The sequence below is a fragment of the Lucilia cuprina genome, chromosome 5 (genome assembly GCF_022045245.1).
Source record: "Lucilia cuprina isolate Lc7/37 chromosome 5, ASM2204524v1, whole genome shotgun sequence".
NCBI classification, from domain to species: Eukaryota; Metazoa; Arthropoda; class Insecta; order Diptera; family Calliphoridae; genus Lucilia; species Lucilia cuprina.
In genome coordinates, this window is record NC_060953.1 from 59,448,832 (window position 1) to 59,465,219 (window position 16,388).

The 16,388-nt window shown below is 27.4% G+C and overlaps 1 protein-coding gene across 12 annotated transcripts in view; it reads right to left on the reverse strand.

Moving 5' to 3' along the window:
• Positions 1–828: 828 nt before the first annotated feature.
• Positions 829–16,388, reverse strand: part of LOC111675850 (supervillin) — a 330,599-nt gene continuing 315,039 nt past the window's right edge. For all 12 annotated transcript variants that reach the window (XM_046951094.1, XM_046951093.1, XM_046951090.1 and 9 more), the window contains 7 exons: positions 5,230–5,371; positions 4,608–5,157; positions 4,389–4,546; positions 2,200–4,215; positions 2,018–2,134; positions 1,503–1,633; positions 829–1,433 (listed from right to left, as the gene is read on the reverse strand). In XM_046951094.1, the coding sequence (XP_046807050.1) occupies positions 1,194–1,433; positions 1,503–1,633; positions 2,018–2,134; positions 2,200–4,215; positions 4,389–4,546; positions 4,608–5,157; positions 5,230–5,371 (3,354 nt within the window). In that variant the 3' untranslated portion in view covers positions 829–1,193. The remainder of the gene's footprint in view (positions 1,434–1,502; positions 1,634–2,017; positions 2,135–2,199; positions 4,216–4,388; positions 4,547–4,607; positions 5,158–5,229; positions 5,372–16,388) is intronic.

Genomic DNA, 16,388 nt, shown 5'->3' on the forward strand with positions numbered 1-16,388 from the left:
CAGTATAAAACAAAAATCATTATGAAATTCTTCGTAAAATATTATCTTCAAAATATGCAAATTGAATAAATTTACACAAAAAGTAAAAAAATTTCTAAAAATTTTATAGATTTTTAGTGTTTTTGGCAATTTTTTATAAACGTTTGCAAAAACGAGTCAAGAATTCTGTTAATTAACAGTGTTTGCACACCGTAAACTGCCTTATCCTGGAAAACTGTTTTATCCCAATGAACTTACACTGTAAACTTTATTATCGACTCTATTAAGTTATTTTTAATCCTTAAGGTATGCTTTAAAATTAAATTATTTACTTTTATATTAACACTGGAGCCTTTTAAACATACCTTTTAGCACTTTCATAATTAAATAACAGTTTGTTTTATTTTTTTAATATTTATTTTTAAATATTTGATAAAATTTATTTGAAATATAATTCTCGGCTGCATAATATAACAAATTGCAAAAAAATAAAAAACTTAAAATCGTTTACACACAATAACTTAAATTTATAAATGAGAAATGAAAAGTATTAACTAAAAATTTTGCTAAAAATAGACACTCACATTAAAGTACAAAAAAATTAAATCAAAATTCAACAAAATGCAGTTAAAAATTTTGACAAAGAAGCAAACTAAAAATAATAATAATAAAATATTTACAATAATACAATCAATAACAAATTAAAATTATAATAAAAAATATATAAATGAATAAAATGAAATATGTTAGTAATTAATATTATTAGTTAGTAAATTATGCTTAATAAATGTATGATAATAAGCTTAGCAAAAAGATTTTCAAATTTAAATTTAGTTTTCTTTTTTTTTCATAATATGTATAAAGTGTTATGAATATGTTAAATGGTGGTATGTTTAATTTGAAAAAAAAAAAAAATAATTTGTTGTTATATGAATTATTTTCTTCATAATGTATAAAGTTTGAATTGCATTTTAGATTTGAAAAGATTGTAAAGCGTGTTAAAAAATGTCTATATTATTATAAAGAATTATGTGTTAAGGCCTTGTTTTTATATAAAAAAATGATTGCAATTTTTTTTTTGGTAAACAACTCATATCAAAAGGATATGAGTTGTTTTTTTATATGTATATCAGTTGTTGTTTTATAAGTTATATGAAAAAAAAATGTTTCAGCCTAATGTGCGTTTAAATTTCAATTCCTTCATTTGTATTCATTTAGAAAAGACCTTTCTCTTTCTTCAAATTGGTTTGTTTCCACAATGGCATTTGTTCGAACTCTGTGCGTGTTATACCTAAAGCTTTAACAAAGTCTTCATCATTTAGATACAATTCTAAACGTGTTGGATCGACGCCTTCGGGTAAGGGTCTTTCTTTAAGCACATCCAAGGGATATTCAGTTTGGGTTAATTGCTGTAAGACATCGACAATGGGCAAAGGTTCATCAGTGCGACCATCCTGTTTGGGTAATAGAATAGAGTTTATTAGTTTGGTAAATATGTTGGTAAATATTGCGATAAAACTTACTTGTAAATTAATTTCTTTAACATCTTCTCTTACGGACCATTCGGGGAAGAGAGCCTTAAAGTTGGTAGATTCTAAGCCGGCCCACACTACGTAGCCTTTAATGCCATGGAATTGTTTTTCTTCATTGTCACCTATAGGGAAGAATTAAAAATAAGTTTTTTTTCACATTAAAAAATCTATCTATCTATCTATCTATCTATCTATCTATCTATCTATCTATCTATCTATCTATCTATCTATCTATCTATCTATCTATCTATCTATCTATCTATCTATCTATCTATCTATCTATCTATCTATCTATCTATCTATCTATCTATCTATCTATCTATCTATCTATCTATCTATCTATCTATCTATCTATCTAATTATCTATCTATCTATATATCTATCTAATTATCTATCTATCTATCTATCTATCTATCTATCTATCTATCTATCTATCTATCTATCTATCTATCTATCTATCTATCTATCTATCTATCTATCTATCTATCTATGATAAAACCCCTTACCGAACTTTGCTCTCCAATACGAGACTGCAGTTTCTAAGGCAGCTCGGCGTTCGGATATCCAGCGATTTACACCAGCTCGATTTTCATTAGTGGGACTACCACGTTCTTCTGTATTAACTGTAATATAAAAGTGTTTTTTATCAAAACACAAACTTAAAATTATATCAAAATTCCAAACTCACTTTTAATATCCTCCAAAGGCCACCAGCCCATCCATAGCCACAATAAATCACCATCGTCTATCATAAATATGGTAGGCTGACGAGCATTATACAATTGTGTTTGAGTAAATGGATACGGAGTTATAACATCTTGACAACGTAGAGGTGAGTACAATTCGGCGGCTGTAAACACACCTTGAGTACTAGAGAAGTGGAACATTCTGGGAGTGTAGGAGAATTTCTTTGTATCCTCTTCACAGAGACTGCCATAGAGTTTTAAAGGTTGAGAGAGATCGTTTGATAAAGCCTGTTTAAAATCGTTGGATTCTTTTTGTTCTTCAACAATTTCAATATTGATTGTATCTGTGTTAAAGAGATCTTGAGGTTTTGAATCTTTTAGTTTTTCTGCTGCCTTAATGGCTACTTCACGGGTGTGTGGTGCAGCTTTACAACCATGCCATAAATATATGATACCCTTTTCACCATGTATTAATAACATGGATGCTCTGGAACGCAACTGATTGCCGTGACAATCTACTTCTTTTATAAGGGTCTCTTCAGCTACATTGCCACAAATTTGGTATAGGCGCCATTGATTACGGCGCTTTAGACATTCCTCTTTGCGTCCCTTGTGCAAACACATAACACCGAAAAGACGTATAAATACCGTAGTTTCATCACCTTGGGCTACACGCATTTGAGCTCCCTTTTCCTTATCCAGTTCGACGGTTAAAAGAGCAGCAGCTCCCTTTTCATTGGCCGAAGCCTCACTACCTTGCCAGGTGAAGTATACACAACGATCACGTCCCACCGTGCTGCGATTGGAAACACGACCACTTAACTCACGCACTGTGACATTAATTTGATAGATCCATTTTAGAATATAACTTTCAGCTGAATAGAAATGACCATATGAAGCTTTTTCGGCCTGGTCAAAACTAAATTCATTGATTTTCCATTTATCACAAGATTTGGAAATAATCTCAAAATGACGCATGCTATCGGTGTCATAGTAAAAATTACCACGACCCAAATTCGATTGTTCCAATACTAAATTGGGTTCTTCATAGGCAGAACCTTTAAAAATGGCGGCACCATCTAAGGGTTTTACCGAATTTACGCTATTTGTTAAATAGTCCTTTTCCAAATCTTCACGTTCTACTTCAGGCCAATCGGCAAATTTCTCCTTGAATAAGGAAGTCTCCATATTTTGAGTAATTTTACCAAGAATACACCAATCACCACGTTTATCACAACGTTTGGGAAATTTATAACTGTCACGTGAACCCACAATACTAGAGAAATGCATGGGATTGATATAACATTTGGAATAGTCCACTTGTCCTTCATCATAATGTTCCTGAGCCAGTTTAATGGCGGCCCTCTTGGAATTTGAAGACGCATTCTTGCCATTCCATATATACATTTCAGAACCGAAATCAAAAACTAATACTTTTTTGGTGTCCAACATTTCAATTTTGGGTATACAACCCCAGTACTTTTCATATGGCACTAATGAATCATCTTGGAATTCATAGATTTTATTGGTTTCTATAAGACTTGCTTCGAAAAGATCATCTTCATCGGCATGACCACTATCGGGTATTTGATATTCTTCTGGTTTACCCAATAACTCCCAGAATATCTTCCAATGACGTTCATTCATGAACTTGCCATCGGTTAGTATGACCTCAGAGGTGGCAGTACATCCCAAGTCTTTGTTTTCCAAGATGTAGGCACAGATTTTTTTGCTGCGCGATATCTCAATTATATTGGCATAGGAACCAACATAACGATACAACTTATCGCCACTTATCAATATGAAACAATCTCCGCGATTGAGGGAGAGGTATGAAGGTTCCACCAGTCTGGTTTGTACATGGGTACGTCCTTTAACATGTAGCAACATTAGTGGTTTATAGGGCAACCACATTTGGTTAAGTGGCAGCGAAGAGGATTTTAAAGCTACTGCCTTAAAATCTTCCACCGATGCTAAGCCGGCAATAGCTTCGGCAGCTAAATTGGGACGGCAACCAACTAAAAAAAAAATAATTATTATGGATCAGTGACTAATTTTATTAGATCTCGATATTACTTAATAGTAGTTTTATTAATTTCCTTTAAAGGTCAAATTAAGAACTTTAAAATATTAAATGAATAATGATTAATAGGAGGCAATAAATAAACCGAATTGCAATGTAACGACTTACATGATTCCGCCTTAATTCTACGCATTTCCCTTTCGGCTATGCCCGATTTAACTTCTGTATATTCCGAGGTGATATCAGTGCGTGAGGCTAAATTTCTCAAAGGATTACGAGCAGCACGACGACCTTTAGGCAATTGTATAGAGCGCTTAACAGCCAATCTAAAACAAAAAAGGAATGATAATTAGAAATAGATTTATTTTTTTGCCAGCCCGATCTTACCTTTCTGTGGGTTTAATTTTGTCAAAATCAGCTATATCAATACCCTCTTCATCGGGTGTTGACTTATCTTGTTGTATTTTCTTTGATACAAAGAATTTCTCGAATGTTTCCTCATCATCAAATTTCGGTATAACAACACGAGCACCTCGTGCACTCTGACTAGTTGTTGTTGTTGTTGTATTAGATGACTGATTATTAATATTACGTTTATCTTTTCGCTCCTTCTCATTATCGCTATCAGAATTACTAGCAGCGGAATTTGATTCTGAAGCGCTATTGGGATTTTCATTATTGACACTTAAACTACGTTGTACAAAGAGAGCACCATTACTAGATTTTTGACCCAAACCAATACCATTCGTATTGGTAGTAACCATCATGGAGGCACTTTTAGCCAAACCCAATTGTGGTTGATTGGCACTGCGTATAATTTGTAGGGGGCATTTTTTGGCCGCATCATTGGCAGATCTTTCAAATTGTAATTCTACGGGTGATTGGGCCTTCTTTTGAAGTCGACCAGCGACTGTAAATTTAGCAGCATCTGATTGTTCTGTGGCGGGTTGAAAGAAAAGAGGAGGTATTTTTTTTAAGTTGTATTAAGTGCATTTGAATTTGAACTTACCAACACGATTTCTCCAACTTTCCGAAGAACTTTTCAATTTACCCAAACGATCAGAGACTTTGCCACCCTCCAAAGAAGTTGGTATTAAGGGAGATGGTGCTAAAGGCTTATCAGAGAGATTGTGGGATAATGAAAGAGATTCCTGGAAATATAAAGAATAATTTTAATTAGCAATTACTTTGGATTATTTTAAGATAAAACTGATAAATATAGAACTAAATTTTGAAATAGAATTTTCCAAATAATAAGGGTTTAAAAAAACTGACTTCATTTAACTGTTCTCAATAAACAGATCTTATAACAAAACTGTATTTTTTACGAAAACTGACTTCATTAAACAGTTTTCAAAAGTAAACTGACTTCAAAAGAAGCATGTTTTCACTTGACAAATTTTAAAGACAGTTTTCTTCATTAAACTGATTTCAAAACTATTTTAGCAAGTTTTTATAGCAAAACTCATAAAAAGAATTTTATAACAAAACAGTTTTCATTAAACAGATTTTAAAAGAAAATTTAAATAGATTTCTATAGAAAATTCTCTCCTTTAAACAGTTCAACACAGAAAACTGTCTTCTTTTAAAGTTTCCAATAGAAAGCTGTTTGAAAGTTTTGAATAGAAAATTATTTTCTATAAACAGTCTTATTTTACAGTTTTCTATAGAGAAATGTTTAAAAAAACTGTTTTATTCAAAGTTTTCAAAAGAAAACTTTATTCTCTAAAAACTTTTTTAAAAAGAAAGTTTAAACAGTTTTGCATATAACGCAACGTCTTCTTTACAAAGATTTGATTTAAAAATTATTTTCTTTAAACAGTTTTTTTTACAATTTTCTATGAAAAACTATTTGGAAAAAATCTGTCATAACCAAAATTTTTAAAAGAAAACTTTTTAAAAATATTTAAACAGTTGTGCAGTTAATGCAGTATTCTTTATAAAGATTTGAATAGAAAATTATTTTCTATAAACTGTCTTATTTACAGTTTTCTATAGAATACTATTTGAAAAAACTCTTATTCAAAGTTGTATAAAGAAAAATTTATTTTATAAAAAAGTTTAAACAGTTTTGCAGATAACACAGTCTTCTTTATATAGTTATGAATAGAAAATTATTATCTTTAAACTGTTTTCTTTTACAGAGTCGACATTTCGACTTTTTTTATTTAGTTAAAAGTCGACTTTTCGACTTTTAGTATTTTATAAATATTCGACTTTTGGACTTTTTCTGACTTGTCTCGACTTTTCTTTTTTTTTTTTTGACTTTTCAATTTTTTCGACTTTTTGATTATTTTTGACTATTTTTTTTACTTTTTCGACGTTTTTAACATTTTCGACTATTTTTGACATTTTTATACTATTTTCTACTTTTCCCGACTTTTCTTAACTTTTTTCGATTTTTTTCGACTTGTATTTACAAAGTCGACTTTTCGACTTTTTTCATAGACGATAGTCGAGTTATCGACTTTTTTGGAACAAAATAGTCGAGTAATCGAATTTTTTGCAAGAAAATAGTCCACTTCGACTTTTCGACTTTTATCGACAAAAAGTCGATTGTTCGAATTTTCGAAAGTCGATTTATAGAACCCTAGTTATGAATAGAAAATTATTTTCTTTAAATAGTTTTGAATAAAAAATTTTCTTATTTAAACAGTTTTCAATAAAAAAAACTGTCTTATTTAAACAGATTTTCGAAGAATGCTGATTTTTCAAACAGTTTTCGGATAAAAGCTGCTTATACAAATAGTTTTTGAAAATAAATATATTTTCTTTAGTTTTTAAGGCAGTTTTAAAAATAAAACTTTCTACATATACAGTTTTTCCGAACTGGATATAATTGTAATCTTACAACAAAAAAAATAATTGTAAGATTACAATTCTTTCGAAATCACTGATTCATCAAATTTCGGAAAAAAATTGTTTTCATTATCAAACCTATTTATAAATTAAAAAAAAATACTTAAACAAATTATCTTATAACTTATAAATAACATTTATTGTAAAACAAATTGCGTTTCTATTAATTTAACAATATGCTGAAAAAAAAAACAATCAAAACAAAAGAAATTGACAATTTAAACCAAAAATATAAAATAACAATTAGACATCGAGTAGGATTAAAACTTTCAAAAAAATATACTTCTTTTTTTTAGCAAATGGCCTTAATAATTACGCAATTTGATAACCAAAAAAACACCTGTATACACGTTAATTATAAAAGAAAACGAAAATTACTTTACTAGCAAATCAAAGCCTTTTAAGGCTTTTTAGATTTAAACTATTTTTATTTTTGATTTTCTATATGAATATGCATGCTGTTTAGCTGCTATTTTATGCAAACATTGTTAGCTAACATTTATTTAAATTTTTTTTATTTAAAATTTTATAGATCAAGTTTTGCAAAATAACATTACAAAATCATCTTGTTTTTTTTTTTTGAGTTAAGAGCATTTAAATCCTTATATGGTTTAAACCACTATATATGGAAAATTTTTTTTTTAGATTTATGACAATGGAATGAAATTGTTAACTACAGTTTTGTTGTTAAATGCATTGTGGTAATTATGGTAAAAAACGTTTTGCTAAGTTGTTTGTTTTTTGCATAAAACTATAAATAATATTTATTAACAAAAATATGTGGTATATACCGAGTGCTGTGTGATAAGTGTTTGGCATTGGCCTCATTTGGAAAATTTGTTTGTCCTAATGTTTAAACTGCTTACACCTTATATTCTAACTTAATCTAACAATTAGTATCGAAAAGAGCTCTAGACCTCCAAAGTGTTATAATTATCCCACTAACCATCTTCAATAATATGTCAGCTTTTTTGAATATTTTTAAGTCGAAATTTGGAAGAATTTTGTAAAATATTTGTAAATAAAAGTAGATGTTTATAAAATGTGATTATGTATACCCCCTTCACCTTCGTGAGAAGGGTATATATAAGTTTGTCATTCCGTTTGTAATTTCTATAATATAATTTTCCGACCCTATAAAGTATATATATATTGTGGATCCTTATAGATGCCGTAGTCGATAAAGCCATGTCCGTCTGTCTGTCTGTCTGTCTGTCTGTCCGTCCCTCTGTCTGTTGAAATCAGTTTTTAGAGGACCCCAGATATCAGCGAGATCCGAATCTTCAATAATTCTAATAAAATTAGCCAAATCGGTCGGTAAATAACCACACATCTCTCTCGGGGTATCTGTTATCATTCGACAACAGTACTAAACTTATCCCAAAATATAGATCTCACTGTGCATCAGTATTTTAACCACTACTTACTCTTTCCTTGAATTTGGGTTTAAAACACAGACACCACGTGGATTCCGAAGGAACCACAACGAACTGATCAGCCAAGACATAGTCCTGCGGGAAACTGACCATCCATAGTGCCAGGTTATGTGGTTCTGCGATTCAACCCCAAGGAAAGACCTGGGTTTCATTTGATAACACCAGTTTATAGTTCCGGCAGACTAGAGGTACTGGTAGGACCTATTTTTCTGGAATTGCAATTACATTAAGATGGGTTCATTGATCTAGGTAAAATGCCCCGGGGGAACTTCTAAAAAACATTCAACATGTGGTGTTGTGGCTGGTTGGGCTAAACATATGATCTCTTTCGCTTCGGAATATCGTAATGAATCCATTTCAGTAATGATTCAGTGCATTTAAATATTGAACAAGTCTTAAAGATACATTTTTGATAAATAAGTACTCCAGAAGAATAAAATTGAATTATTACTTTATCTAAATTATTGAACTGTCACAGAACTATATTATTTTTAAAATCAACCCCAATCTTATCTACAAAAAACACACAACTTTTAACAAGTCCATTAAATAAACAACTTCATATCAAAATTCCGTTATTGCATTTTATTTAATAACTTTAGCGGATCTCTTAAGTGATTAATAAAAAATACTACCTGATTTCATTTTTTAATTTACCGTTTATATTTATTTGTCTAATATCTTTTACCTTATTCGTTTCATTTTTAATTTTTCGCGTATTTGTAGTTTTAATTTCATTATCCATTAAGTTGTTTCAGTTCAATACAATTTAAAATTTTGCTTTGTTTAGCTTTGGCACACCCGTAATGTCATGTATTTAGTTATTTTATTTTTTATTTAACAAAAATGCATTAAACAAATTGCTAAAATGTTATTAACAATTTGTTCTTTTTTTCTAATTTAACTAGAAATTGTAATTAGTTAATGTAGTTTTTTATTTTTAAAAAATTTTCAAATGATTTTCTTTTTTTATATAACGTTTGTAAGTTTATTTTTATATTTTCCCTTCGATCACAAATAATTTCAAAACACTAAACAATTTCAAATAACTGTCAGCGTTAAGAACCCAACAATTTGCCAGTTAGCCACCTTTCAATACTTATTTTGGGGTTTTTTTGTGATTGTTTAACTTGTAATGTTAAAAATAAATATATTTAAGAGAAAATGGTTGCTTTTATTATATTTATTAAATTAAGAGTTAAATTTCACGCCACTTTAACATTTTTGTTTTAATTTTTTTTTATCGTTAGATAATGTTGCCTAGAGTTTGTGTGATAAGATAAGAATAGTTTCTTTGGGGCAGGGGTATTAAACAACATACTCGTGCTGCCTGTTTGTTAACTGGCTTGTTTATTTTTATAGGTATGAGTAGTGCTTTTAATTATTTTATGTATTTTTATTAAATTAATTTTCCTTTTGTAACTTCTAGTACAATTTATGTCTGGTTGTAAGATTATGTTGGCCAACTTTTAGGGAGTGTTAAAATCTTATCACTTTTTTAATCATTACAACATTTTTTGCTTAAGATTTCAAAACTTTAATATTAGTTTTAATCTTTGCAATCAATCCTTTCCCTTTAAGGTGGCTTCTGTGCTCTAAGGAGTGGTGTTATATTAAATGTTATTTTAGCAATTAAGGAAATAGTTTAAGGAATAAACAATGAGGCACTAGTTTTTACGCAGTCGCGTAAAAAGTAAATATTTATTAAAGTACTAAATATTAAAAAGAGTTTTCATAACTTTGGATCACAATTCTTCATTCCTCGAGTTCTAGGTCAGTTCTAGTTCAGTTCTAGTTTAGTTCTAGTTCAGTTCTAGTTTCGTTCTAGTTTAGTTCTAGTTTAGTTCTAGTTTAGTTCTAGTTTAGTTCTAGTTTAGTTCTAGTTCAGTTCTAGTTCAGTTCTAGTTCAGTTCTAGTTCAGTTCTAGTTCAGTTCTAGTTCAGTTCTAGTTCAGTTCTAATTCAGTTCTAGTTCAGTTCTAGTTCGGTTCTAGTTTTAGTTGAATTCTATTTCTGTTCTAGTAAATAAAAAAATTCATCATTAAAGTAGATTACTTCAGTTATAAGATTAATGATCACTTATTTGACATAAAAAAGGAACTAAATGATGAATCCAATTGAACATCGAAGGCAATGTCGCCGCTTTTTAATACATTCACTTCTTAAAAACTAAAACATACATTTTATTTAGGTCTCTTCAATTTGTGTTAAACATTAGCGTAAAGTGTAGTTTAATTTTAATTAGGATGTCAAAATTTTTTTGGTTGACGCTTTTTAACACATTGACCCAATTCAGCACTATAGTTAGTACAGCCAAAATGTGCGCAAAAAAATGGTTATATTAAATGCAGTTCCATGTTTACAGTAAATTCATGATAAACAATAAAAAAAGAAACAAATCCCTTTATTTATTTAAAAATGGAATACAAAAACCTTCTCTTAAATATAAACTCTTTGTTTGTTTGTCACAACAGCTAAAATCTCTTAAGTAACTAAAAAAAGGAAAGAGTGTGAAAATGATTAAAAATCATCAACACAAAATTATATACGAAAAAAATAACGCAAAAATATTCCAATGACTCATAAAAATTACTGATAAAAATAAACAAACAAACGAAACCTTTACAACAAAAAAAATATATATTATTAAAATAAAAATTAAATAAGAGAAACCAAAAAGTTTGACTTAAGTTTTTAAGTGTTTATCAATGACAAAGACAGACGGACTACCTTTGCGTTGTTGTTAGTTTTTTTGCTTTTTTGTTAAATAAGTGAGAAAAAATGTAAACAATAAAATCAAAACAATTTGAATTTTGACATTTGTTATTTGTTTGCACTAATTTCTATACAATGTGTGTATGTATGTGTATTAGTGTTTATTACCTTAGTATGTGTGAATGAACATGAATTAGAATTTTAGCAAATATTAGTTTAATTCTTTAGCTGTCATTTATGGAAATATTTGTATATTTTATTTAAAAATTTGTTAATCAATATTGAAAATAAAAAAACGTATTTTTATTTTGGGGAATTTTAATACAAGTATTTGTGTAACTAAAAATGGTAGTCCATATGTATAATAAAAGCCCACACTCGACATTTTTTTTAAATAAAAATGATGACACCTTTATTTGCCTTAATTTAGCATAATTTTTTTAAAACGTAATTTTAAGAATGAAAAAAATAATTAATTAAACAGTGGCACTATAGCATCAGATTTAAAGAAAGTAAAATATTTTTGTAGGCGAATATTTATACAAATGTTAAGCAAATCTAATTCAGCAAATGAATTTTGTGAAAATTTTAAATTTCAATAATAAAACAATTTCAAAAATTTACATTCAGCTTAGAAAAATCAATTCAGCAAGTTTTTATTTATAATTCAGTTAAGTTAATCTATACAAAATTGTAAAATAATTTGTTTTATAAAATAAAAACACAATTCAACTTAAATTTATTTCTAATTCAGCAAAATAAGTATGATTGTTTTCCAAAAAATCTAATTCAGCAAATTTGTTTTACTATTAAGCTAAGTAAATCATAGCTGAATAGTAAGTAAATTGTATGTAGTAAATTTACTATTCAGCTAAATAAATTTCTATTCAGGCTAATTCAGCTAAATAATTTATTTTTAAATGTTTATAAATTGACCTATTGAGTAAGGAAAATAATCAACAATCTTTAAATTTATTGTATTTCGTCTTAAAACTCAATTCAGCAAACTTTTTTCACTATTCAGCTAAGTAAATCTCTTCAAAATAGTAAACTAATTTATTTAAGTTTTTTTGAAATCCTAGCTAGCTTTTATTGCTATTCAGCTAAGAATAGATTGTAGAAATTGAATAATAAAATCTAGTTTTACTTGCAATTATTCAGTTAAGCTGAATTTATCGCTTTAACTCGATTTAGTTAGATTTAAGAGCTATTCAGCTAAGTAAATCTTAGTTAAAATTCGAAATAAAGTTATTTATTAGTTAAAAACTGTATACAGCTAAGGTATTTTACTATTCAGCTAAGTAAAACATACAAATATTATAAAATAGCGAACTTTATGAAATAAATTCTCAATTCAGCTAGCTTTTATTTATATTCAGCTAAGTAAATTCTACAATTCTTGAGAAATTTAATTATTTTGTGGATAAAAGCTAAGAAAACTTTTGCAGAAATTAAATATGTAATAAAATTTAGTTTTAACTCGATTAAGCTAGATTCAGCTAAGCAAATTTTAGTTAAAATTTGAAATAAAGTTATTTCTTAGTTTAAAACTTTATACAGCTAATATATTTTGTTATTTAGCTAGCTTTTATTTATAATCAGCTAAGCAAGTTCTAAAATTATTTAAAAATTTGAGTTGAGTTATTTGTTGGATAAAAACTTCATTAATTTGCTATTCAGCTAAAGTAAATTTGGCAAAATTTACTTAACCTTTTAAAACTTTAATCAGTTAACTTTTTTAGCTATTAAGCTTAGCAAATCTCAGCATTTTTTAAAATCATATCATTTAATTATTTAAATGAATTAGCTGAGGTGATTTCATATTCAGCTAGCTTTAATTGCTAATCAGCTAAGTCATTTTCCAAAAAATTATAAATTAATATTATTTATTAGTTAAAAACTCAATTCAGCTGAATTGTTTTGTTATTCAGCTAATAAGATTTATTGGAAATTAAAAAAGAAATAACTATAATAACAATTCAGCAAGAGTTTTTATCTTTTTTTTGTAATAATCAAACGTTTTTCAACTTTAGCTTTTATAAGAATTTAAAGAAACCCTTTTTTAATCAAAATTTATTTATTCAATTCTTTTTTAAATACTCCGATGATAGGCAATAATAATAAAGAAAAGGGTCAATAATAAAAAATAGCAACAATAACAATAAACATAAATTAAGCCTACAAGCAGGCATTCCCCATTATTGAGTACTTAAAGAGTATCTGCCTAATTCATAACAATTTATCAAAGGTTTATAGAATAAAGATTTTTATGAAAAATTGTTTTATAAACCTTTGATAAATTGTTATGAATAAGGCCCTATATATATTTTTAAAAGAAGGGTCGTTATTTAATTTTATTTTGTTCAAGTTTATTTTTATCCAAACAAAGTGAGAAGAATGCACTAAAAGAATGTATTGGACAGGCAGCAACATCTTCGCTATAGAGTCATTTAAATTTACACAATTTAAATGAATTATATGCCACAATGTGCTGGTTGTGTTGCAGCAACAAGTTTATAAAGTCAAAGTTCAATGGCTTTACAAAAGTAAAGTTTAAGTAAAGATGAAATGAAATAAATGAATGATTATATACAAGATAGCATGATTATCATGCTGACGATGATGATAATGTTGTTATTGTTGAAGTCTCATCCCTGTGGGTCAACAATTTACGTAAAATGTTTATTGAATAAATAATTAAAAAACAAAATATTAAAACAAATATATAATATATGAAATAAAAGAAAAAACACTTAACAAAACCCAGCATGACATCACTAAAATAAAAATAATAAAACTAAAGCAAAAAAAAATAATTTGTTAAAAAAAATAAAAATTTTAATATTAAAAACACTAATAATAAAAATCATTAAGTCTTCATTTAACCAAATGTTCAACAAGTTCAATACACCTCGAAATGTGTTAAACCACAAATGCAAATTCATATTATGAAAATAAGCAAAATATAATGATTTTTCAATTAGAAATATTTACCACCAACGAATTATTTTATATGTAAATAAAATTTTTATGCGGTTTTTATTTATCTATGTATTTTTTAATGTTTTTTTCTATTTTAAAATTTAATAAAAATATTTTTATTATTCTATGAAAACCATTTCAATTAAAAAATTAATTATTTAAAAGTGCACAAAATGATGCGAGAGTATAATATTATTTTGGGGGAAATTGCATATTTAAAGCAATTTACAATCTCAATATTAAGGTTCATAAATATGATGATTCAAAAAATATTTCTTTAAGGGGGGACTACGTGACTTGATTATGAGTAACGTGCCAAAATTTTTGATTCAATAAATAATCGTAAAAGTTAAATATTGATTAAACGCAACCTGGTTGCTTAGCAGTCCTAATCAATTAACTACAAAATTTATTTGATGTTTCTTAATAATTTTTTATTTTATGATTTTATTTAGATTTTTTAAAAAAAAATCATAATGTATGACTTGAGTAGAAAACTATGTTCAATTATTTCGTATAATTCTCATTCACTTGGGTTTCTATATGATAAATTTTATATTTCTTTACAGAGGGAAAAAGCCGTTAGAAAATTACCGAAATTGATACAATCCATTGTAAAAAGTGAGCTTTATTAACAGCAAGTTATATTTTGACAATTATTGTTGTAATTTTGACAACGTATCGTTGTCACTGCAACAACACATTTTGGTAATTTCGATAACATTACGTGTCATTTCGACAATGCATTATTTCGACAACGCCTCGTTCTTATTGCGACAACGCAACGTTTTTACGTTTTGTGTCATTTCGTCAATGCATTGCTGCTATTTCAACAACGTATCGTTGTTATTTCAATAACGCAACCTTTTTACTCGGAAATGATATAAAGTACAATTTTTTTTGTAATATTTTTGTCATTTTTCATTATAAAATCTTAAAATTTGTATAAAAATATTATGTTTTGCTTTTTTCTCATTCTGTATCAAATTCTTTTGTGCTCTGTTAATTTTCTCTTTAAAAACAAAGAAGACAACTTATTAACACACCTTTTTAATTAAGTAAATAAAATTATATTTTTATCATTTCAAGGTGAAACAAAAAACACAAAAAAGGTATTTTATTTAAGTGTTTTATAAATTACAAGATATTTTTATTACAAAATTTTTGTCATTATATTTTTATGCTCTCATTTAATTTTTAATTGAAAGACTATAATGTTAATTTTATAAAATAAAATATTTCGCAGAATTTTGTAACATAAAAATTCCAATTTTTTTTAACATTTAAAAATAAATTTATAAAAAATTAAACATTCGCAATTTAATAGATTTTTTCTATAAATTTATATTTTCTATAAAAACCATCTAGGAAATAAGTTTAATTCTTCTATATTAAACAAATTATTTCACGTTATTCTTAAATTTATTATTTTCAATTAATTTGTTAAAACATTATTTGACCCAATTATATGTGACATTTTTTCTAATTTTCTAACATTCCTTAAATTGTACCCGTATGACGCATCATCTATTTCATATAAATCTTTATAACACAAAATTAATTTATATAAACAATAATATTGAATGAATATTTTCTACTTGTTTTGATTTTGATAATTTTTTTTACAAATTAATTAAGTTTATTTGTTGAGACGACAACCATTGTATGAATTGAAATAAAATCTAAAGACATATGAGAAGAATATGTAGTTGAAATAGTTATATTAATAATAAAAAAACAACAAGGAAGTAAATATCGATGTACAAAAGAATTTACCGAGAATTTACGATTTCATTCAAATAATATAAATATGTATGTGTTTGTTTGATATGATTTTCGGCAAGAATTAATCTAAAACTAAACTAGAACACTCTTGTTCAGTTTTACTACTGAACAAAAACTGAACTAGAACTAGAACTAGAACTGAACTAGAACTAAACTAGTACTGAACTAGAACTAAACTAGAACTGAACTAGAACTGAACTAGATCTGAACTAGAACTGAACTAGAACTGAACTAGAACTGAACTAGAACTAAACTAGTACTGAACTAGAACTAAACTAGAACTAAACTAGAACTGAACTAGAACTGAACTAGAACTGAACTAGAACTGAACTAGAACTGAACTAGAACTAGAACTAAACTAGAACTAAACTAGAACTGAACTAGAACTGAAC